General features: G+C 42.7%; 1 protein-coding gene across 1 annotated transcript; it reads left to right on the top strand.

The window, feature by feature from the left end:
- Positions 1-3,065: 3,065 nt before the first annotated feature.
- LOC124043696 (IgGFc-binding protein-like) lies at positions 3,066-23,037 on the top strand. Its single transcript, XM_046362562.1, has 12 exons — positions 3,066-3,167; positions 3,455-3,499; positions 13,077-13,366; positions 13,502-14,081; positions 14,204-14,805; positions 17,843-18,404; positions 18,510-18,769; positions 18,883-19,227; positions 19,413-19,980; positions 21,586-21,785; positions 21,978-22,148; positions 22,430-23,037. The coding sequence occupies exons 2-11, from the start codon at positions 3,457-3,459 to the stop codon at positions 22,146-22,148; spliced, it is 3,621 nt and encodes a 1,206-aa protein (XP_046218518.1). The 5' UTR covers positions 3,066-3,167; positions 3,455-3,456; the 3' UTR covers positions 22,430-23,037.
- Positions 23,038-25,406: the final 2,369 nt, after the last annotated feature.

Below are 25,406 nucleotides of genomic sequence, written 5' to 3'. Positions count from 1 at the left end.
CTATTTACCGATGGACAATGTACAGCTGCAGTGATCGGTTAGCTGCTCAGATAGCAGATGTTTAAAGTTGGTGAGGGAGATAAAAGTCTCCAACTTCAGCGATTTTTGCAATTTGTTCCAGTCACAGGCAGCAGAGAACTGGAAGGAAAGGCAGCCAAATGAGGTGTTGGCTTTAGGGATGATCAGTGAGATACACCTGCTGGAGAGCGTGCTACGGGTGGGTGTTGCCATCGTGACCAGTGAACTGAGATAAGGCGGAGCTTTACCTAGCATGGACTTGTAGATGACCTGGAGCCAGTGGGTCTGGCGACGAATATGTAGCGAGGGCCAGCCGACTAGAGCATAAAGGTCGCAGTGGTGGGTGGTATAAGGTGCTTTAGTAACAAAACGGATGGTACTGTGATAAACTGCATCCAGTTTTCTGAGTAGAGTATTGGAAGCTATTTTGTAGATGACATCGCCGAAGTCGAGGATCGGTAGGATAGTCAGTTTTACTAGGGTAAGTTTGGCGGCGTGAGTGAAGGAGGCTTTGTTGCAGAATAGAAAGATGACTCTAGATTTGATTTTAGATTGGAGATGTTTGATATGAGTCTGGAAGGAGAGTTTAAAGTTAAGCCAGACACCTAGGTACTTATAGATGTCCACATATTCTAGGTCGGAACCATCCAGGGTGGTGATGCTAGTCGGCCGTGCGGGTGCAGGCAGCGAACGGTTGAAAAGCATGCATTTGGTTTTAGTAGCGTTTAAGAGCAGTTGGAGGCCACGGAAGGAGTGTTGTATGGCATTGAAGCTCGTTTGGAGGTTAGATAGCACAGTGTCCAAGGAAGGGCCAGAAATATACAGAATGGTGTCGTCTGCGTAGAGGTGGATCAGGGAATCGCCCGCAGCAAGAGCAACATCATTGATATATACAGAGAAAAGAGTCGGCCCGAGAATTTAACCCTGTGGCACCCCAATAGAGACTGCCAGAGGACCGGACAACATGCCCTCCGATTTGACACACTGAACTCTGTCTGCAAAGTAGTTGGTGAACCAGGCAAGGCAGTCATTAGAAAAAACGAGGCTACTGAGTCTGCCGATAAGAATATGGTGATTGACAGAGTCGAAAGCCTTGACCAGGTCGATGAAGACGGCTGCACAGTACTGTCTTTTATCGATGGTGGTTATGATATCGTTTAGTACCTTGAGCGTGGCTGAGGTGCACCCGTGACCGGCTCGGAAACCAGATTGCACAGCGGAGAAGGTACGGTGAGATTCGAGATGGTCAGTGATCTGTTTGTTGACTTGGCTTTCGAAGACCTTAGATAGGCAGGGCAGGATGGATATAGGTCTGTAACAGTTTGGGTCCAGGTTGTCTCCCCCTTTGAAGAGGAAGGCCAAAAAGATCATCAAGGACAGCAACCACCGAGCCACTACCTGTTCACCCCACTATCATCTAGAAGGCGTGGTCATTACAGGTGCATCAAAGCTGGGACCGAGCTCCTATCTCAAGGCCAGAAGCCTGTTAAAACGTCTTACGCCTAGGCGTCCTGCTAGCGGGACAACTTCCGGTGAAACTATAGGGTACACAATTCAAATAAATAATTATAAAAATTATGGATATTAAACATTTTTGAACATACATATCTTACATTGGTTAAAAGCTTAAATTCTTGTTAATCTAACTGCATTGTCCGATTTATGTCTTTGTGCTTGTCTCCACCCGTGTTGCCAATATTCCCCATTATGCCAAGTGTATTTATACCTGTCTTCTCTCTTTGCCAGTTGCCAGTTGTTTTGTGAAACCTACCAGCGTTTTCCCTCTTGCTCCTGTGTCTTCTAGTTCCTGTTTTCTAGTTTTGACCATTCTACTTGCCCAGACTCTGAGCCTGCTTGCCGTTCTGTACCTAGCCACACAACACTGGATTATTGACCCCTGTCTGCTCTGACCCTGAGACTGCCTGCTGTTCTGGACCTTTTGAACCCTATCTGAATTACTGACCTCTGCCTGCCCTTGACCTTTTTGCAAATAAATTCATAAAAAATCCTACAATGTGATTTTCTGGATTTTTTTTCTCATTTTGTCTGTCATAGTTGAAGTGGACCTATGATGAAAATTACAAGGCCTCTCTCATCTTTTAAGTGGGAGAACTTGCACAATTAGTGGCTCACTAAATACTTTTTTGCCTTACTGTATACTCTATGTAGACACAGAATAAAATAAAAACACAAGAGCCAAGACATGGTGACATAAAAAGGTTACCACTCCTGAAATCAATCACACACAATGCCTTTCCTGGCCTTAAACAATGGTACCGCTTGAACCTATTGAAAGATGCACAATAGCATAGAGATAGTGGGAGCCCATTAATCAAAAGACTTTAATCAGGAATGACACCTTGGTCTTTTTCTTGTGGGTGGTGGCCACAATGTAACAATTGATGTCAACAATATAATCACGATTAAGAAGGGAGGTCAGCCATAGAGCCTTTCATATGGAAACTGAAGTGGAGGCAGGTACACTTAGTTAAGAATCACAGACCTAGTCTCACGCAATGTTCAGTATCAATATGAAAGAGCTCCTGGTAAGTCACACGTCACAAAGGCTCTGAAAGGACTTTCATATGATTAGGAGACGACAGATGAGTCCTGCCCTGCCGCTCAATATAATTGACTGTTATCTGCTGCTTTTTATCATTCTTCCTCTCTAATCAGGGACTGATTAAGATCTGTGACACCAAGTGGGTGCAATTAATGATCAGGTAAAACAGAAAAACAACAATACTCCTCGTAGGGTCAGATTTGAATACCCCTGCTCTATACTGGGGTGGCAGGTAGCCTAGTGGTTAGAGTGCGGGGCCAGTAACTGAAAGGTTGTTGGATAAAATCCCTGAGCATACAAGGTAAAAATCTGTTGTTCTGCCCCTGAACAAGGCAGTTAAACAACTGTAGGCTTTCATTGTAAACAAGAATTTGTTCTTAATAACTGACTTGTCTAGTTAAATTAAAAAAACACTATACATGTGTAGGATGCCAACCTGCTTTATGAAGGCTTCACCATGTGTGGGTGTGGGTGTGCTGATTGTATTGTACTGATGATCAGAGAGCCTCATTGGCTCTTGGGCAGAAGCCGAATAGAATTTAAGGCTGAGCTACAAAGACCCCATCACAGCAGTTTTCCAGCTCAGGTAAGAGAATACTGAATTCCAGATAATTGGCATATATTGTTTTGTTAAGATACAACCATACCTCGGATGATAATTTAAGAATATCCCTTTCATTGACATTGTTCAATGTCCCCATTTCAACACAATTATTACTAATATCAATGTATTTATTTATTATGATTAAATGTTGCTTTTCTATGTTGTGAAATGGGCATTAGTCTCATTTGACTAATCATTGTAGACACAGGCATTGCTGATGAGAGTGTATAGTTGTCATTTGGGGTGTAAACTGTATTCTCTGATTTCAGCTATGTGGATGTTACTGTCTAGCTCTGTGGTGCTACTGCTGAGTGGTGAGTCCTCAAAGTCTGGGTTTTGTTTTCCTTTTCTTTTCTTTTTTATACCAACAATAATCCTGAAGAACGTTGGTGTTTACCCATTAATTGTAGGTGGTTTCCCATTAAATGACTGGGAGCATACAATAATAAAAACACAGAGAAAGGATAGTCTGCAAAGAAATGGAAACCATTGATAAATGTGCTACCGTGAGATAAATACAAATGAGGTGCCATGCACACAAGACGCATTTAAATCAGTACTACAATAAAATATTGCATATCAAACCACTGTAAAAGGTTATTCCTACAGTGAGACTGATTCAGAAATTATAAATGGTTGCTGAGTACACGTTAGAATGTGTAGAATTGCAATTCTAAACTATATCCATATAATATTCATTATTATCTCTCTTACAGTTCTTATTTGAACAGCAGAAAATGAAAATACAGCAATATTGTGCTGTGGGTGACTATTAAATTGCAATCTGATAAGACCTGACGAATATGGAAAGACTATGGGCTCTATTTGAACAAACCTAACGCAATGGTAAATTTAAGCGCAGGCGGTAGATTTATGCTATTTTTCACTGTCACAATTATCAGCGTACTTGCTGGAGTTGATGCGAAAGGGCTAGGTTTGGATAAATAAACAAGTTGTAGGTGTGTCGAGGCTTGACCCCCCCCCCCCCCTTCACTGACCATTCTGAACATGCACCATGGCTAAATATGTGGTTGCTTCAAGTTGTGTATTTTAGGTATTTTATGTATTGACTTGGAATCAACTGTAATTCCAAAGTTGGTCTGTTATAGTTTGTTAAATGGCTTACAGAAACAAAATAACAAAATTTAGACCTATTTTTACTAAATACCTTAACTTGAACCCATTTTCAGTCCACATTGATCTACTGTAAGTAATTGCATGGCTTCAATAGCATTCACACGGATATAGGGGGAAGGCATACTGTAAATTGCATTATGGCATTATTAAATCAATCATTAAATGATTGATAAGGCCTAACAAAAGAACAAATATTTTAAATCAAAACAACAACTTGTTTTAAATAGGCTGTCACACTTAAAGGTACCATCATTTCTCTCCGTGGGCATATAATATTAAAACAACAAAACACCTAACCAGCAATGCAGTTAAAAAAATATGGATAAGAATAAGATAAGAAAAGTAACAAGCAATTAAAGAGCAGCAGTAAAATAACAATAGCGTGACTATATAGTCTCTAAGAGACTAAATTAGTTGAGGTAATTAAGGTAATATGTACATGCAGGTAGAGTTATTAAAGTGACAATGCGTATAGAATAACAGAGAGTAGCAGGGGAGTAAAAGAGAGGGTGTGGGGAGTGGACAATGCAAATAGTCTGGGTAGCCATTTGATGAGGTGTTCAGGAGTCTTATGTCTTGGGGGTAGAAGCTGTTTAGAAGCCTCTTGGACCTAGACATCGCAGTCTGGTACTGCTTGCCGTGTGGTAGCAGAGAGAACAGTCTATGACTAGGGTGGCTGGAGTAGTTGACTATTTTTAGGGCCTTCCTCTGACACAGCCTGGTATAGAGGTCCTGGATGACAGGAAGCTTGGCCCCAGTGATGTACTGGGCCGTTCGCACTGCCCTTTGTAGTGCCTTGCGGTCGGGGGCCGAGCAGTTGCCATACCAGGCAGTGATGCAACCAGCTCTCGATGGTGAAGCTGTAGAACCTTTTGAGAATCTGAGGACCTATGCCAAATCTTTTCAGTCTCTTGAGGGGAAAAGGTTTTGTCGTGCCCTCTTCACAACTGTCTTTGTGTGCTTGGACCATGTTAGTTTGTTGGTGATGTGGGCATCAAGGAAATTGAAGCTCTCATCGACCTGCTCCACTGCAGCCCCATCGATGAGAATGGGGGCGTGCTCGATCCTCTTTTATCTGTAGTCCACAATCATCTCATTGGTCTTGATCACGGTGAGGGAGAGGTTGTTTTCCTGGCACCACATAGCCAGGTCTCTGACCTCCTCCCTATAGGCTGTTTCGTCGTTGTCGGTGATCAGGCCAACCACTGTTGTGTCATCTGCAAACTTAATGATGGTGTTGGAGTCGTGACTGGCCGTGCAGTCATGAGTGAACAGTGAGTACAGGAGGGGCTGAGCATGCACCCCTGAGGTGCTCCTGTGTTGAGGATCAGCGTAGCGGATGTGTTGCTACCTACCCTCACCACCTGGGGGCGGCCCGTCAGGAAGTCCAGGATCCAGTTGCGGAGGGAGGTGTCTTGTCCCAGTGTCTTTAGCTAATTGATGAGCTTTGAGGGCACTATGGTGTTGAACTCTGAACTGTAGTCAATGAATAACATTCTCACATAGGTGTTCCTCTTGTCCAGGTGGGAAAGGGCAGTGTGTAGTGCAATAGAGACTGCATCATCTGTGGATGTGTTGGGTTGGTTTGCAAATCGGAGCAGGTCTAGGGTTTCTGGGATAAAGGTGTTCATGTGAGCCATGACCAGCCTTTCAAAGCACTTCATGGCTACAGATGTGAGTGCTACAGGTCGGTAGTCATTTAGGTAGGTTACCTTAGTGTTCTTGGGCACAGGCACTATGGTGGTCTTCTTAATACATGTTGGTATTACAGACTCGGACAGGGGAGAGGTTGAAAATATCAGTGAAGACACGTCCTGGCAATCCGTCTGGCCCTGCGGCCTTGTGAATGTTAACCTGTTTAAAGGTCTTACTCACATTGGCTGCAGAGAGCGTGATCACACAGTCTTCCGGAACAGCTGGTGCTCTAATGCATGTTTCAGCGAGCATAGAAATAGTTTAGCTCGTCTGGTAGGCTCATGTCACTGGGCAGCTCATGGCTGTGCTTCCCTTTCAATCAAGTGTATTTATAAAGCCCTTCTTACGTCAGCTGATGTCACAAAGTGCTGTACAGAAACCCAGCCTAAAACCCCAAAAGCAAGCAATGCAGGTGTAGAACCACGGTGGCTAAGAAAAACTCCCTAGAAAGGCTAGAACCTAGGAATAAACCTAGAGAGGAACCAGGCTATGAGGGGTGGCCAGTCCTCTTCTGGCTGTGCCGGGTGGAGATTATAACATAACATGGCCAAGATGTCCAAATGTTCATAGATGACCAGCAGGTTCAAATAAAAATAATCACAGTGTTTGTAGAGGGTGCAACAGGTCAGCACCTCAGGAGTAAATGTCAGTTGGCTTTTCATAGCTGATCATTCAGAGTATCTTTACCGCTCCTACTGTCTCTAGAGAGTTGAAAACAGCTGGTCTGGGACACACAGGACACCGGATAAGACAGAAGAAATACTCCAGATATGACAGACTGACCCTAGCCCCCCGACACATAAACTATTGCAGCATAAATACTGAAGAATGTGACCGGAGGGGTCGGGAGACACTGTGGGCCCGTTCGACGATACCCCCGGACAGGTCGAAACAGGCAGGATATAACCCCACCCACTTTGCCAAAGCACAGCCCCCACACCACTGGAGGGATATCTTCAACCACCAACTTACTGTCCTGAGACAAGGCCGAGTATGGCCCACGACGATCTCCCCAACGGCACAAACCCAAGGGGGGGCGTCAACCCAGACAGGTAGGTCACATCAGTCACTCAACCCACTCAAGTGATGCACCCCTCCTAGAGACGGCATGGAAGAGCACCAGTAAGCCTGTGACTCAGCCCCCGTAATATGCTTTGAGGCAGAGAATCCCAGTGGAGTGAGGGGAACAGGCCAAGCAGAGACAGCAAGGGTGGTTCGTTGCTCCAGTGCCTTGCCGTTCACTTTCACACCCCTGGGCCAGATAACACTCAATCATAGGACCTACTGAAGAGATAAGTCTTCAATCAAGACTTAAAGGTTGAGGCCGAGTCTGCGTCTCTCACATGGATAGGCAGACCGTTCCATAAAAATTGAGTTCTACAAGAGAAAGCCCTGCCTCCAGCTGTTTGCATAGAAATTGTATGGACAGTAAGGAGGCCTGCGTCTTGTGAATGTAGCGTACGTGTAGGTATGTATGACAGGACCAAATCAGAAAGATAGGTAGGAGCAAGCCCATGTAATTCTTTGTAGGTTAGCAGTAAAACTTTGAAACCAGCCCTAGCCTTAACAGGAAGCCAGTGTAGAGAGGCTAGCACTGGAGAAATATGATCACATTTTTTGGTTCTAGTCATGATTCCAGCAGCCGTGTTTAGCACTAACTGAAGTTTATTTAGTGCTTTATCCGGGTAGACGGAAAGTAAAGCATTGCAGTAGTCTAACCTAGAAGTGACAAAAGCATGGATAAATTATTCTGCATCATTTTTGGACATAAAGTTTCAGATTTTTGCAATTTTACGTAGATGGTAAAAGCTGTCCTTGAAACAGTCTTGATATGTTCGTCAAAAGAGAGATCAGGGTCCAGAGTAACGCCAAGGTCCTTCACAGTTTTATTTGAGACGACTGTACAACCATCAAGATTAATTGTCAGATCCAACAGAAGATCTCTCTGTTTCTTGGAACCTAGAACTAGCATGTCTGTATTGTCCGAATTTGAAAGTAGAACATTTGCAGCCATCCACTTCCTTATGTCTGATGGCAATTTTGGGGCTTCACCATGTTTCATCAAAATGTACAGCTGTGTGTCATCCGAATAGCAGTGTAAGTTAACATTGTTTCCCGAATGACATCACCAAGAGGTAAAATAAATAGTGAAAACAATAGTGGTCCTAAATTGGAGCCTTAAGGAACACCAACATTTACAGTTGATTTGTCAGAGGACAAACCATCTAAAGAGACAAACTGATATCTTTCCGACAGATAAGATCTAAACTAGGCCAGAACATGACCGTGTAGACTAATTTGGGCTTCCAATCTCTCCAAAAGAATGTGGTGATTGAGGGTATCAAAAGCAGCACTAAGGCCTAGGAAAGCGAGGACAGGTGCAGAGCCTTGGTCTGACGCCATTAAAAGGTCATTTACCACCTTTACAAGTGCAGTCTCAGTGCTATGATGTGGTCTAAAACCAGACTGAAGCGTTTCGTACATTGTTTGTCTTCAGGAAGGCAGTGAGTTGCTTTGCAACATTTTTTTTTTGAGAGTAATGGGATTTTCAATATTTATTTTTGTATTTTTATTTCACCTTTATTTAACCAGGTAAGCTAGTTGAGAACAAGTTCTCATTTGCAACTGCGACCTGGCCAAGATAAAGCATAGCAGTGTGAACAGACAACACAGAGTTACACATGGAGTAAACAATTAACAAGTCAATAACACAGTAGAAAAAAAAGGATATAGGCCGATAGTTTCTGGGTCAAGGTTTGGCTTTTTCAAGAGAGGCTTTATTACTTCCACTTTTAGTGAGTTTGGTACACATCCGGTGGATAGAGAGCCGTTTATCATGTTCAACATAGGAAGGCCAAGCACAGGAAGAAGCTCTTTCAGTAGTTTAGTTGGAATAGGGTCCAGCATGCAGCTTAAAGAATTAGAGGCCATGATTATTTTCATCAATGTGTCAAGATGTATAGTATTTAAAAACCTGAGTGTCTCCCTTGATCCTAGGTCCTGTCAGTTTTGTGCAGACTCAGGACACCTGAGCTTTGGAGGAATACACAGATTTAAAGAGGAGTCCATGATTTGCATTGTAATGATCATGATCTTTTTGTCAAATTTATCACTGCTGAAGTGAAAGCCTTCCTCTCTTGGGGAATGTTGCTTTTTAGTTAGCTTTGCGACAGTATCAAAAATACATTTTGAATTGTTCTGATTTTCCTCAATTGAGAAAAATACATGTAGTATGATCGAGCAGCAGTGAGGGCTCTTTGATACTGCACGTTACGGTCTTTCCAAGCTAGGTGTAAGACTTCTAGTTTGGTTTAGCTCCATTTCCGTTCCAATTTTCTGGAAGCTTGCTTCAGAGCTCGGGTATATTCTGTATACCAGGGAGTTATGACAAATGTTTTTTGTTTTTAGGGGTGAGACTGCATCTAGGGAATTACGCAAGGTTAAATTGAGTTCCTCAGTTAGATGGTTAACTGATTTTTGTACTCTGACGTCCTTGGGTAGATGGAGGGAGTCTGGAAGGGCATCTAGGAATCTTTGGGTTGTCTGAGAATTTATAGCACGGCTTTTGATGATCCTTGGTTGGGGTCTGAGCAGAATATTTGTTGCGATTGCAAACGTAATGAAATGGTGGTCCGATAGTCCAGGATTATGAGGAAAAACAATAAGATCCACAACATTTATTCCACGGGACAAAACTAGGTCCCGAGTATGACTGTGGCAGTGAGCAGGTCCGGAGACATATTGGACAAAATCCACAGCTCCGAAAGGCTTTTGGACTGGGTCTGTGGACTTTTTGGACTGGGTCTGTGGACTTTTCCATGGGAATATTAAAATCACCAAAAATGTGAACATTATCTGCCATAATTCTGATAGGAATTCAGGGAACTCAGAGAGGATCGCTGTGTATGGCCCAGGACGCCTGTAAACAGTAACTATAAAAAGTGATTGAGTAGGCTGCATAAATTTCATGACTAGAAGCTCAAAAGACGAAAATGCAGTCGTTTATTTTTTGCAAATTGAAATTTGCTATCGTAAATGTTAGCAACCCCTCCGCCTTTCCCGGATGCACGGAGGATATGGTCACTAGTGTAACCAGGAGGTGTGGCCTCATTTAACACAGTAAATTCATCAGGCTTAAGCCATGTTTCAGTCAGGCCAATCACATCAAAATTATGATCAGTGATTAGTTCATTGACTATTACTGCCTTGGAAGTGAGGGATCTAACATTAAATAGCCCTGTATTGAGATGTGAGATAACACAATCTCTTTCAATAATGACAGGAATGGAGGAGATCTTTATTCCACTGAGATTGCTAAGGCAAACACCACCGTGTTTAGTTTTGCCCAACCTAGATCGAGGCACAGACACGGTCTCAATGTGTCCAGCTGAGCTGACTACACTGACTGTGCTAGTGGCAGACTCCACTAAGCTGGTAGGCTGGCTAACAGCCTGCTGCCTGGCTGGCACCCTATCTCATTGTGGAGCTAGAAGAGTTTGAGCCCTGTTTATGTTTGTAGATAAGATGTGAGCACCTCTCCAGCTAGGATGGAATCCGTCACTCCTCAGCAGGCCAGGCTTGGTCCTGTTTGTGAGTGAGTCCCAGAAAGAGGGCCAATTATCTACAAATTCTCATGATTCATTTTAAGTCTAATACTGTGGGTAATGGAGTCACCAATGACTAGGGTTATCAATCTGTCAGAGCTAATGGTGGGAGGCTTTGGTATCTCAGATCCCGTAACGGTAGTAGGAGAGACCAAATAAGGCTCGGCCTCTGACTCCGACCAATTTCTTAATGGGGAGAACTGGTTGAAAGTTTCTGTCGTCTGACTGAGCGACACCAGTTGAATATTCCTACAGCATTTCCTTCCAGAAGCAATGAGAAAATTATCCGGCTGCGGGGACTGTGAGAGGAGATTCATACTACTATCTGTACTTATTGGTGGCACAGACGCTGTTTCATCCTTTCTTACACTTAAATTACCCTTGCCTAACGATTGCGTCTGAAGCTGGGCTTGCTGCACAGCTTTCCTTGCCATAAGGTGATCTTTCTTCAGTTTATTATGAGTACGGCGACTTTAATTAGAAGGCATAATGTTAATGTTACTGCTTAGCTTCGGCTGGTGGAGATCCTGACAAACCACGTCCAGATAAATCCTACGGGGTGAAAAAGTTGAATGAAAAAAGTTGAGCGAGGGCAAAAATAATAATATACAACGGTAATTAAAAAGTAAAAACCGTAAATTTGGCAGGTAGCAAAGTAAGGTTAACAACAAACCGCACAGCAGCACGTAAACAAGTCTACAAGTTGTGACCAGAAATAGTCTGTAATGGTAGTCTGTAATGATTTGCAAGCCCTGCCACATCTGACTCGCATTAGAACCAGTGTAGTACGACTCGATCTTAGTCCTGTATTGAAGCTTTGCCTGTTTGATGATTCGTCACAGGGCATAACGGGATTTCTTATAAGCTTCCGGGTTAGAGTCCCACTCTTTGAAAGCGGCAGCTCTAGCTTTTAGCTCAGTGCGGATGTTGCCTGTGATCCATGGCTTCTGGTTGGGGTATGTTCGTACGGTCACTGTGGGGATGACATTATGCGATGTGCTTATTGATGAAGCCAATAACTGATGCGGTGTACTCCTCAATGCAATCGGAGGAATCCTGGAACATATTCCAGTCTGTGCTAGCAAAACAGTCCTGTGGCTTAGCATCTGCTTCATCTGACCACTTTGTTATTGATCTAGTCACTGGTGCTTCCTGCTTTAATTTTTGCTTGAAACCAAGAATCAGGAGGATATAATTGTGGTCAGAATGAGGGCGAGGAATGGAGGGCGAGGAAGAGCTTTGTATTAATCTCTGTGTGTGGAGTAAAGGTGGTCCAGAGTTTTTTTCCCTCTGGTTGCACATTTAACATGTTGATAGAAATTTGGTAAAACTGATTTAAGTTTCCCTGCGTTAAAGACCCCGGCTTCTAGGAGCGCCGCCTCTGGGTGAGCGTTTTCTTGTGTATAGCTCATTCAATGCTGTCTTAGTGCCAGCCTCTGACTGTGGTGGTATGTAAACTTCAATAAAATATAACAAAATCGAAAAAAACACATTACTTTTTCATGTTTCTAAATATGAAGTATACAGGAACCAATAGCACATTAGGCTACTCTTGTTCTGTGCACAAAAGGGCAGTGTGCGTCACGGCAGGATAAGCTGCGTTTCCACAGTCAAAATTCATACCATAGCCAATTGCGTTACCACTAAAACCAGCTTTTCGTTGGTCTTAAATATCCCTATCAGCGCTGCCTGAAATTAGCACTTGGATTATGTTTTTAAGGACACACCTCAAATATTTCAACGCAGCCACTCTGAGCTTAAGTGAGCTGATACAGTGCATTCGGAAAGTATTCAGACCCCCAATCAAGCTGTAGAAACATCTCAAGGATGATCAATGGAAACATGATGCGCCTGAGTTCAATTTTGGGTCTCATAGCAAAGGGTCTGAATACATATGCTTTTTCTTTTTAATAAATATGCAATATTTCTAAAAACCTGTTTTTGCTTGGCCATGGGGTATTTTGTATAGAAAATAATATGGCTGTAACATAACAAAATGTGGAAAGATCAAGCGGTCTGAATACTTTCCGAATGCAATGTATAAGACAGTCAAACCTGGCGTTAGGGCTGGAAAATGCCAGTGAGCCTGTTTTTACATGATGAAATTGCAAACCATTTGACACTAGCGCTGCCTTAACGCCACCCCAGAACAGAGCGCTCTAGATAAAACAAAGGGTATTTGCTATGCTGACACTGATAAGTTACAATATAAAATGTGTGTGTTAGGTACATATTAGCCCTGCAAATCCACAATGACAGAGATTGTGTTCTATTGACTATCACAAAAAGTGTTCAGCTGACCAAATCTGTGCCAATGGCATAGTATAAAATGTTGCATAATTGCTACAGCTGAACAAAGGACATACAATTATGGTATCTAGACAGATCAAATCAATTATAGGGATTTTCTGTCCACTTTGAGGAACATAACATTTACCATTAGAGCACTTTGTAGGACTCTGCTCTGCAGGACCAGCTACTGTCCCACCAAAGATAGGCACCTGCTGGGCAATGGGCGACCACCACTACCGAACGTTCGACGGCCACTACTACAGCTTCATGGGCAACTGCACCTACATCATGACTAAGAACTGTCATGTTGACAAAGACCACCCAGCCTTTGAGGTGCAGGCCAAGAATGTGGTGGATCGTGCAAACTCGCAGCTTACCTCAGTGGGAATGGTCACCGTCAAGGTTTACGGAGTCAACATTGACATTGTCAACTCTGAATTTGGTCTTGTCCGGGTGAGTGGAGTCACAAGTTTTCTATCTGTGTTATCTGTTCAACAATCCTTGTCTTTGTTTGGTGTATATGGGTGTACTGTATCTGCATGTACCGTGTGTAAATTATATTTCTAATGTGGTTTGATTTTCTTGCAGGTTAACTTCCAGTTGTGGAATCTTCCCATCAGCTTAGACAATGGCAAATTGAAACTCTCCCAGAGTGGATTTTCAGTTGTCCTGGAGACAGACTTTGGTCTGATGGTGCAGTATGATTGGCTGAAGTACCTGGTGGTGACTATGCCCAGGAGCCTGGCAGGCAAGGTGTGTGGCATGTGCGGCAACTTTAATGGCAAACAGGATGACGAACTCACCACTCCCAGTGACTCCCTTGCCAGTAATGTTGTGGCCCTAGGCAAGAGCTGGAGGGTATCAGACAAGGGAGGTGATGCCTACTGCAGAGATGAGTGCACAGGCCAATGTGAGAACTGTGAGAGCGGCTTGGTTAAGCACTTAGAAAGGGAGATCTTTTGCACCTTTCTCACAGAGATAATGAATGGACCCTTCAAAAACTGCAATGCCGCCATTGACTACAAGATCTTCCAGGAGAACTGCTTGTATGACCTTTGTCGGGGCGAGATCATGAAGACGTACATGTGTGACACCCTGCAGGTGTACACCGATGCCTGCCAGAGGGCTGGGATCAGAGTGTACAACTGGAGGGGCATTGCCCATTGCCGTGAGTGACTTGCAAAGACAACTGATCATTTTCAGGAGGATTCGAGCATAAAGGACTGCAATACTTTATTTCCCATTTCAAATGTTGTAAAACTGAGTGTGGTTTGTGGTCTTTTCCCCCAGCCAAGCCTGAATGCCCAGAGCACAGTCACTATGAGTTCTGTGGAAGCGCCTGCCCTGCCACCTGTGAAGACCCAAATTCTCCCTCAAAATGCAAAGCCAGCTGTGTGGAGGCCTGTATCTGTGACGAGGGCCACCTGCGCAGTGGAAACAAGTGTGTGCCGAAGTCCCAATGTGGCTGCCAGTACAAAGGCCACTATGTCGAAGCCGGAACATCTTTCTGGGGGGATGATAGCTGTACCAAACGCTGTAACTGCAGCTCCACTGGTGGGAGTGTTGAGAGCCAGGTGGCCAGTTGTCCACTTGGACAGCAGTGCAAGGTGGTTGATGGCATAAGAGGCTGCTACCCTACAACCTTTTCCTCATGCATGGTGTCTGGTGATCCACATTACCACACCTTCGATGGACAACTCTACAACTTCCAGGGCACCTGTGTGTATCAGATGGCTAGTGTCTGCTCCAATGACACCAGCCTGGAGCACTTTAGTGTTGCCATACAGAACGATGGGCGAGATAAAAAGGTGGGGTCCATCACCAAGCTGGTAGAGGTCAAGGTCTATGGGTACACGATTGTCATCAGCAAAGAGCACCCAGGATTTGTGATGGTAAGAAATTACTTGTAATAAATATTGCATAGTTTTGATTACAATGCCGTCAGAAAATACTCATACCCTTTCATTTATTCCACATTGATTAAATAGTGTACTCCATAATGACAAAGTGAAAACTTGTTTTCAGAATGGATTGCAAATTTCTTGAAAATGAAGTACAGAAATATCTGATTTACATAAGTATTCACATGCGTGAGTCAATACATGTTAGAATTACCATTGGCAGCGATTACAGTCATGAGTATTTCTGGGTAAGTCTCTAAGAGCTTTGCACACCTGATTGTACAATAATTGCAATAATATTTTTGAAATTCTTCATGCTCTGTCAAATTGGATGTTGAGCATTGCTAGACAGCCATTTTCAAGTCTTGCTATAGATTTTGAAGTCGATATAAGTCCAAACTGTAACTAAGCCACTCAGGAACATTCAATGTTGCCTTGGTAAGCAACTCCAATATAAATTGAGCAAAAAAAGAAACGGCCCTTTTTCAGGACCCTGTCTTTTAAAGATAATTCGTAAAAATCCAAATAACTTCACAGATCTTCATTGTAAAGGGTTTTAACACTGTTTCTGTTTCACATACTTGCTCAATGAACCATAAACAATGAATGAACATGCACCTGTGGAAAGGTCGTTAAGACACTAACAGCTTACAGATGGTAGGCAATTAAGGTCACAGTTGTGAAAGCTTAGGATACTAAAGAGGCCTTTCTACTGACTCTGAAAAATACCAAAAGAAAGATGCCCAGGGTCCCTGCTCATCTGTGTGAACGTGCCTTAGGCTAGCTGCAAGGAGGCATGAGGACTGCAGAACGTTGCCAGGGCAATAAATTGCAATGCCCGTACTGTGACATGCCTAAGACAGCGCTACAAGGAAACAGGACGGACAGCTGATTGTCCTCGCAGTGGCAGACCACGTGTAACAATACCTGCACAGGATCGGTACATCTGAACATCACACCTGCTGGACAGGTACAGGATGGCAACAACAACTGCCTGAGTTACACTAGAAATGCACAATCCCTCCATCAGTGCTCAGACTGTCCGCAATAGGAGAGAGGCTGGACTGAGGGTTGTAGACCTGTTGTATGTAAGGCAGGTGGCCAGGGCAATAACCGGCAATAACATAGCCTATGGGCACACCGTTGCTGGACCAGACAGGACTGGCAAAAGTGCTCTTCACTGACGAGTCACAGTTTTGTCTCACCAGGGGTGATGGTCGGATTCGCATTTATCGTCAAAGTAATGAGCATTACACCGAGGCCTGTACTCTGGAGCGGGATCGATTTGGAGGTGGAGGGTCCGTCATGGTCTGGGGTGGTGTGTCACAGCATCATCGGACTGAGCTTGTTGTCATTGCAGGCAATCTCAACGCTGTGCGTTACAGGAAAGACATCATCCTCTCTCATGTGGTACCCTTCCTGCAGGTTCATCCTGACATGACCCTCTAGCATGACAATGCCACCAGCCATACTGCTAGTTCTGTGAGTGAGTTCCTGCAAGACAGGAATGTCAGTGTTCTGCCATGGCCAGCGAAGATCCCATTGAGCACGTCTGGGACCTGTTGGATCGGAGGGTGAGGGCTAGGGCCATTCCCCCCAGAAGTGTCTGAAGTGTCTGGGTAACAGCTATAACTGGCAAATCTGATGCAGTCCATGAAGAAGAGATGCACTGCAGTAATTAATGCAGCTGGTGGCCACAACAGACAACAGACACTTTTGATTGAGACTCCCCCTTTGTTCACGGACATATTATTCCATTTATGTTAGTCACATGTCTGTGGAACTTGGTCAGTTTATGTCTCAGTTGTTGAATCTTGTTATGTTCATACAAATATCTACACGTTAAGTTTACTGAAAATAAACGCAGTTGACAGTGAGAGGACGTTTATTTTTTTGCTGAGTTTATATTTGGCCTTGTGTTTTAGGTTATTGTCCTGCTGAAAGGTGAATTTGTCTCCCAGGGTCTATTGAAAAGCAGACTGAACCAGGTTTTCTAGGATTTTGGCCTAGCTTAGCTCTATTCTATTTTTTTTATATAAAAAACTCGCTAGTCCTTGCAGATGAAAAGCATACCCATATGATGCCGTCACCACCATGATTGAAAATATGAAGTATCAGTATCAAATATCAATGATGTGTTGTGTTGGATTTGCCTCAAACAAAACACTTTGTTTGCAGGGCATAAAGTTAATTTATTTGGCACGTTTTGCTGTTTTACTTTAGTGCCTCATTGCAAACAGGATGCATGTTTTGCTATATTTTTATTCTGTACAGGTTTCTTTCTTTTCACTCTGTCAATTAGGTTAGTATTGTGAAGTACTGTAACTACAATGCTGTTGATCCCTCCTCAGTTGTCTCCTATCACAGTGGACCCTCTACAAGTGTCCACAGGAAAAGTTCTGACACTTCATCAAAAAATAACAGTTCAATTATTTCGCACACAATATGTTAATACACGTTTATAAGCGTTTACACTAAATTACAGAAAGGCAGGCCCTATTTGTCTGTCATTCATCCTCCCTACCGTGCCATGTTACAGATAGTTGTATGTGTGGGGTAGAGATAAGGTAGTCTTTCAAGAATCATGTTAAAACATTGCATATGTTAGCTTAGTAGAAGCCTTTTAGAGGTTAAACACTATTATTTCACTATCTGTGCAACTTAGTGGTGCAGAGGTCTAAGGCACTGCACCTCAGTACTAGAGGTGTCACTACAGACCCTGGTTCAATTCCAGGCTGTATCACAACTGCCTGTGATTAGGAGTCCCATAGGGCGGTTCACAATTGGCCCAGTGTTGTCTGGGTTTGGCCGGTGTAGGCAGTCATTGTAAATAAGAATTTGTTCTGAACTGACTTGCCTAGTTAAATAAAAAAAATATTTATTTAATCCATTTTAAATTCAGGCTGTAACACAACAAAATGTGGAAAAGTCAAGGGGTGTGAGTACTTTTTGAAGGCACTGTATATGTTAAAAAGGTCAACACTGAGGTTAACTGAACCATTCCTCTACTTTTTTGTTTCCTTCAAAGGTGAATGGTGAACTTGTGAATCTTCCTGTAAAGCTCAATAAATTGCACATATACAAGAGCGGTTGGTTTGCTGTGATCAAAACTGACTTTGGGGTGGAAGTGTCCTATGACTGGAACAGCATAGCAACAGTCACCGTCCCCAACACTTATGCAAATGCAATGTGCGGCCTGTGTGGCAACTACAACCACAATCCAAACGACGACATGCAGATGAAGGATGGAAAGCAGGCTGCCACTGCAGAGGAGTTCGGTCAGAGCTGGATATTAACAAAGATCCCTGGTTGTGTGAACGGCTGCAAAGGCCCCTGTCCTGACTGTAGCATCGCCCAGAGGGATCAGTACATGACAAACAAGTACTGTGGCCTCATCAGTGACCCAACAGGCCCCTTTCGTGACTGTCACTCCAAGGTGGAACCCATGGGTTTCGTTCAAGACTGTCTGCATGATGTCTGTCTGTACCAGGGAAACAGGAACATGCAGTGCAATACCCTAACTGCCTACACAGCTGCCTGCCAGGATAAAGGGGCCATGGTCTACTCCTGGAGGTCAGATCAATTCTGTGGTATGGATGTTTATTTGATTTTTTACATTTCTTTTTACAAATTACATGTCAGGTAATTTAGATGGTGACTATGCATTTACATTTGGCAATTGGCAATTCTCGTAGATGCCCAGTGCCCTGCGAACAGCCACTATAGGCTTTGTGCCCCGGGCTGTTCAGCCACATGTCAGAGCCTGTCAGCACCCACTGGCTGTGAAGCTCTGTGCAAAGAGGAATGTGCCTGTGATACTGGCTTCCTTCTCAGCGGAGACCAATGTGTTCATCTCTCCCAGTGTGGTTGTCTTCACGAAGGAAGATACTACAAAAATGGACAAGTCTTCTACCCCAATGGACTCTGTCAGCAAGAATGCACATGCAATGGCACGGTAGGGATGACGAATGACAGAAAAATATGACCTACCGTTCTGTAATTGAGTGTAAACCCTTATAAACTTGTATTAACATCTTGTGTACAAAATAATGGAACTGTTATTTTTAGATGAAGTGTCAGAGCTTTTCCTGTGGACCCAATGAGAAGTGTGAGGTGAAGAACGGCATCAGGGCTTGCCAGCCTGTTGGAAAAGGAGTTTGTTCCATCTCAGGCGACCCACATTACAACACCTTTGACAACAACACCTATGACTTCCAAGGCACCTGCACCTACACTGCAGCTCAAGGCTGCCATCTGGAAGGTACACGCCTCAACCCCTTCTCTGTGGTGGTGGAGAACGAGAAGTGGTATGCTATGTCATCAGCTCCAAAAGTGTCCGTTGCCAAGCTTTTAGCTGTCGAAGTCTATGGTAACATTCTAATTCTACGCAGGAACCAAATCGGAATGATCATGGTATGTATATGATTTTTTTTTTAAATCATGTGTCTGTGTTCCGTTAATGATCTTTAAAAAATAAAAAATAAAAATTGTCATTCATGTTGATGACTGACACATCCATACAAAAAAAAAATCACTCAGATTGAGTTTAATTGCAGCCCAGAAGTGAGTGAGAAACAAACACAACATGTCTTCCCCAGGTGGACGGCAGCCTGACTTACCTCCCATTGAGCCTACACAACGGTGCAGTGCAGATTTATCAGGATGGCTCGAATGATGTCATATTGACAGACTTTGGCCTAAGAGTTACCTATGACCTTGTGTACCACGTCACCGTCACTGTCCCTGGCAACTACAGAGGCAAGACCTGTGGTCTGTGTGGCAATTTCAATGGTAACAAGAATGATGAGTTCCTGCTACCTGGTGGACAGATGGCCAAAAACGTCAACTCTTTTGGGGCGGCCTGGAAGGTCAGCATGCCTGGGATGGTGTGTGAGGACGGTTGCAGCGGGGACTCCTGTCCGAAGTGTAACTCTAAGAAGAAAGCCGTGTTTGGTGCTGACTGTGGTATCATTACGGATCCTAAAGGACCCTTTGCCGCCTGCCACCATGAGATAGACCCAGCCTCTTACTTCGGAGACTGCCTCTTTGATGTCTGTATGGCTGAGGGAGATCCAAAAATGCTTTGCCGCAGTGTTGCTGCTTACATGTTAGACTGTCAGGACTTTGGTGTAAAGATCGAAAGCTGGAGATCACCAACCTTTTGCCGTGAGTAGTTTAGGGTTTTTTCTGACACTAGACCAATTTTTCTATAACTCTCTCAGGCTGGTCTCATAGAGTAGACGTAACGTAGTAAAGGAAAATCCAGGACACTCACATTTTTATGATATGTAACCATTTAACAAACAAAAAAACTTTATTTAACTAGGCAAGTCAGTTAAGAGCAAAATCTTATTTTCAATGACAGCCTAGGAACAGTGGGTTAACTGCCTTGTTCAGGGGCAGAACAACAGACTTTTACCTTGTCAGCTCAGGGATTCGATCTTGCAACTTTTCAGTTACTAGTGCAACGCTCTAACCACTAGGCTACCTGCCGCCCAAACCATACAAAACAAAAGGACGGTGGTTGGTTGGGTTAGATGGGTGGGCGTATAACGCGAACGTCCAGCATGCATGTTCTTGTTGGAGTTCGTTCCTTGTTCCTTGTCAATCATTGGCTCATTGGTGAAATTAGCATTCTGACAATATTTTTAATTAAATCATTCAAAAACCTTTATTACTGCAATTGCAGACAGAAGTTAACAGGAACATAGCACGCATGTTTCTGAGTAAGTTCTGCAAAATAGAAAAGGTCCCATGTTGCTTTTATCATGCTTGTAGTCAACCCCCTGTGATGTAACTGCCTATGTCATTACCTTCTACTCATGAGACCAAAACCATGCCTACACATAAACAAGAGTTTTAGTGTTATCTAAAACTTAGCAGTAAATGTCCAAGTTGATTAAAAGTGGAATGTCTGACTAGTCTCTTATCGCTTACACTCCACTGCAGAGTTCTGTCTTAACAGTCACACATTTCTTAGACAGTTTCTTTATAAGAGGCAGAGATTAGAAAAGACTGGAACAATATTAAACCTTTATAATGAATATATATATATATATATATATATATATATTGTTAAAATGTTGTCTAGGTCCCTATAAATGTAAGTAGGGATGGGGTCTTATAACCCCTCCCCTTCTATTAATACAACATAAGCATATTCAATTATTATAATACATCAAACATTTGGTACAGCCCCGATCAGGACCCCAAGGTGAACCCCTGACATTCTCATCACAGAAAACGTTTGCATTTTAGCTAATTAGCAACTTTGCAATTACTTACTACTTTTGAGCTACTTTGCAACTACTTAGCATGTTAGCTAACCCTTCCCCTAACCTTAACCCCTTAACCTAACTCCTAGCCCTAACTTTAACCCCTATCCCTAACCCCTAGTTAAGCTAACATTAGCCACCTAGCTAACCTTAGCCATGACAAATTGGAATTTGTAACATATCATATGTATTGCAAATTCTTAACATAATGTATGAATTTCAGTTCGCAAAATATCATGCGAATTGTAATTCGTAACATATCATACGAAATGGGTGGTGGACATCCACAAATGAATTACATACCATACCAAACGTATTCAATTTGAGTGTCACTTATTTTGTTACGTCTACCCGAGTCCAGATTGACTCTTCAAATCAGTCCAACATAACCTTCTTTTGGGTTTCACATTCAGATAACCTCATATTTAAAGTCATAACTAAAAGTCATGTTCATGCAAAAGGACTAAACAATAGTTATTTTCTTATATGTCCACAGCATTCTCCTGCCCTGCCAACAGCCACTACCAAACCTGTGCTGAAACCTGTGCAACTCCATGTCCCGGCCTATCTGACACCATCAACTGTCCCACCACCTGTGTTGAGGGATGTGCCTGCGACAAAGACTTCTACTTCAATGGTACTGGCTGTGTTAGCTGGGACCAGTGCAGCTGCTATACTGGTGGACACACCCTTAAGGTAGGGGCACTGCAAGCTGGAGACTAAAAGCATACTTTAAGCATTATTTGAAATATGTGAAAAAATATTTTACATTTTCAGCTGAAACTGAACCTAGCCATGAAATTAAGAGCTATGTATTTTGGAGAGCTGTCTGTGACTCAAATTTGTATGTGTAAAAGTCTCACTAATATGTGTCTGGGATGTTTTTAGATAGGGGAATCCCTGATTTCAGACAACTGCTTTGCGGTCCACATCTGCCAAAAATCTGGAGTTGTTCTGTCACAGTCTATGGTGTGCCAGAGTGAAGAGAGCTGTCAGGTCAAGGATGGTCTATGGGGATGTTATCCTATCCCGTCACTTAATGCAGGGGTACATGACTGAGTAAGTAGCCTCTGACTTCCCCCATTGGTGAGCCACTTCACCATAATGTCATATGATTGTGAACCTAACCATCAATATATGAGACTAGGTGTCAAATAATGGTGTTTGTAGGGTATTGGACTTGAAACTTGTGATTTTAACTTAATGAGGATTTGAAAGTTAAAGTCCACAGTGTCTTTTGAAAACATAACAGCAGGTGTTAGCATTCATTCTTACATGATAGGTTCCAGTGGTAAGGAAATGATATGCACTCAAAACATCTCTCCCCTTCTCTTTTACAGTGATATGTGAGACAACTGAAGGACATTCTGCTATTGGAGAATCCCAGCAAAAATACAAATTCCTTAAATCCCTATGATCATTCGTCAATGATTTGTAACAAACAGTAATTCAAATAATTTAGAAGGAATGCCATCAATACATTTAGAAGGAATGCTATTTTCTGCCAAACCCTAGCCTCATAGTTTTAAAACAATTCCAGAAAGTGATTTGGAATGGTCAAATCATTTCAATGGTAATCAAGTCAACCAAATGCTTATCTTATTATAGGTTAGAAGTGAGATGTTAAATATTTACTATGTAATAGAAAGGGCTCCCGAGTGGCGCAGTCACCACAGACCCTGGTTCAATTCCAGGCTGTATCACTACCGGCCGTATTTGGGAGTCCCATAGGGTGGTGCACAATTGGCCCAGCTTCGTCCGGGTTAGGGTTTGGCCGGGATAGGCCATCATTGTAAATAAGAAATTGTTTTTAACTGACTTGCCTAGTTAAATAAAGGTCAAAACAATATATACATATATTATCTCCATGTAATTTGCTATCTAAATTATACTGAAAAGTATCGTTCCGAATATGCATTCTTGTTAATAAAAAATACAATGAAATATCCATTCATAAACGTGTACAGTGCATTCAGAAAGTTTTCAGACCCCTTCCCCTTTTCCACATTTTGTTACGTTACAGCCTTATTCTAAAATTGATTAAATATTTTCTCATCAATCAACACACAATTACCCCATAACGACAAAGAAAAAAGTTTTTTTAGAAATGTTTGCAAATTTATAAATTATACACTATCGTTCAAAAGTTTGGGGTCATATATAAATGTCTTTTTTTTTGTCCAAACACTAGTCTCAACCTCGACAGCAAAGAGGCAATTCCGGGATGCTGGCCTTCCAGGCAGAATTGCAAAGAAAAAAGCCATATCTCAGACTGGCCAATAAAAAGAAAAGATTAAGATGGGCAATAGAACACAGACACTGGACAGAGGAACTCTGCCTAGAAGGCCAGCATCCAGGAGTCGCCTCTTCACTGTTGACGTTGAGACTAGTGTTTTGCAGGTACTATTTAATGAAGCTGCCAGTTGAGGACTTGTGAGGCGTCTGTTTCTCAAACTAGACACTAATGTATTCTCCTCTTGTTCAGTTGTGCAGCGGGGCCTCCCACTCCTCTTTCTATTCTGGTTAGAGACCGTTTGCGCTGTTCTGTGAAGGGAGTAGTACACAGCGTTGTACGAGATCTTCAGTTTCTTGGCAATTTCCCGCATGGAATAGCATTCATTTCTCAGAACAAAAATAGACTAATGAGTTTCAGAAGAAAGTTCTTTGTTTCTGGCCATTTTGAGCCTGTATTCAAACCCACAAATGTCGATGCTCCAGATACTCAACTAGCTTAAAGAAGGCCAGTTGTATTGCTTCTTTAATAAGCACAACAGTTTTCAGCTGTGCTAACATGATTGCAAAAGGGTTTTCTAATGATCAAATAGTGTTTTAAAATGATAAACTTGGATTAGCTAACACAACATGTCATTGGAATACAGGAGTGATGGTTGCTGAGAATGGGTCTCTGTAAGCCTATGTAGATATTCCATTAAAATAAAATCTGCCGTTTCCAGCTACAATAGTCATTTACACCATTAACAATGTCTACACTGTATTTCTGATAAATTTGATGTTATTTTCATGCACAAAAAATCTGCTTTTCTTTCAAAAAACAAGGAAATGTCTAAGTGACCCCAAACTTTTGAACGGTAGTATATGTATATATATAATCCCCGCCGTGACCGTGAGTTCCATAGGGCGGCGCACAATTGGTCCAGCGTTGTCTGGGTTAGGGGAGGGTTTGGCCGAGGAGGCTTGACTTGGCTCATTGCGCTCTAGCGACTCCTTGGGGCGGGTGCCTGCAGGCTGACTTCGATCGTCAGTTGAACGGTGTTTCCTCCGACACATTAGTGCAGCTGGCTTCCGGGTTAAGCGAGTGGGTGTTAAGAAGTGCGGTTTGGCGGGTCATGTTTTGGAGGACGCATGACTTGACCTTTGCATCTTCCGAGCCTGTTGGGGAGTTGCAGCGATGAGCGATTTTACGGACACAATATATTTTACATTAGTTATCTTGTTATTTTTAGTCCCAACCTTCAGCTCCACTCAACCATCGTTGAACACCGTCCAGTTTTAATTTCTATTTGCCATTTATTTTTCAACTGTGCTGTATTACAAAAGTTCAACCTTTCTATTCTCTTAGTTTCTGAAGATTGTAAATTAAAATAAACATTTTTGCAAAAAGTATTATGATATTATTGATCGATTGAGTATGACTTTTCAAATCACCCAGCAGGCTCCAGGCAAATGTTGCAATTCTTCAGCTTTTCCTGAACCTGCAACCAAAAACAAGCCACATATGGACAGTACCAAAACAGATGATCTAAATGATTCTGTCTGTTCGCAGCAAAATCTGCAGAGCTGGGATGGTTGTAAACCCCATAAATAAATATATATATATATATAACATTCTATTGGTTGCAAGAATTTTGTATAATCATTTAAATTTAATAACTCAAAGTTTTGAATCCAGCGTTGTTTTGTGTATCAGTTACCATGTGCCATGGAATCGTTACATCGAAAATCTCTTCCCAACTATTTTGCAATCTATTTGGCCCAGCTGTCATTTTTTGGTACACATGTGGGCACCTAAAACCGCGAGCAACTGCGGCCCCTCACGAGGAGTTCAGATTTTTTGTGGCCCCCACCCCCATCCAAGTTCCTCATCCCTGGTGTACAGTGAATTCAGAAAGTATTCAGGCCCCTTGACTTTTCCTACATTTGGTTACGTAAAAATGTAATCAAATTTTATTTGTCACATACACATATTTAGCAGATGCTACTGCGGTTGTAGCAAAATGCTTGTGTTTCTAGCTCAAAAAGTGCAGTAATCTCTAATCTCTAAGAGCTCCTTTGTTTTGTTGACTTTGGGTGAGAGGT

The sequence above is a fragment of the Oncorhynchus gorbuscha genome, linkage group LG09 (assembly GCF_021184085.1).
Source record: "Oncorhynchus gorbuscha isolate QuinsamMale2020 ecotype Even-year linkage group LG09, OgorEven_v1.0, whole genome shotgun sequence".
NCBI lineage: Eukaryota > Metazoa > Chordata > Actinopteri > Salmoniformes > Salmonidae > Oncorhynchus > Oncorhynchus gorbuscha.
Note: the sequence above shows the minus strand (reverse complement) of the source record. Positions and strands in the feature narration are given on the sequence as shown.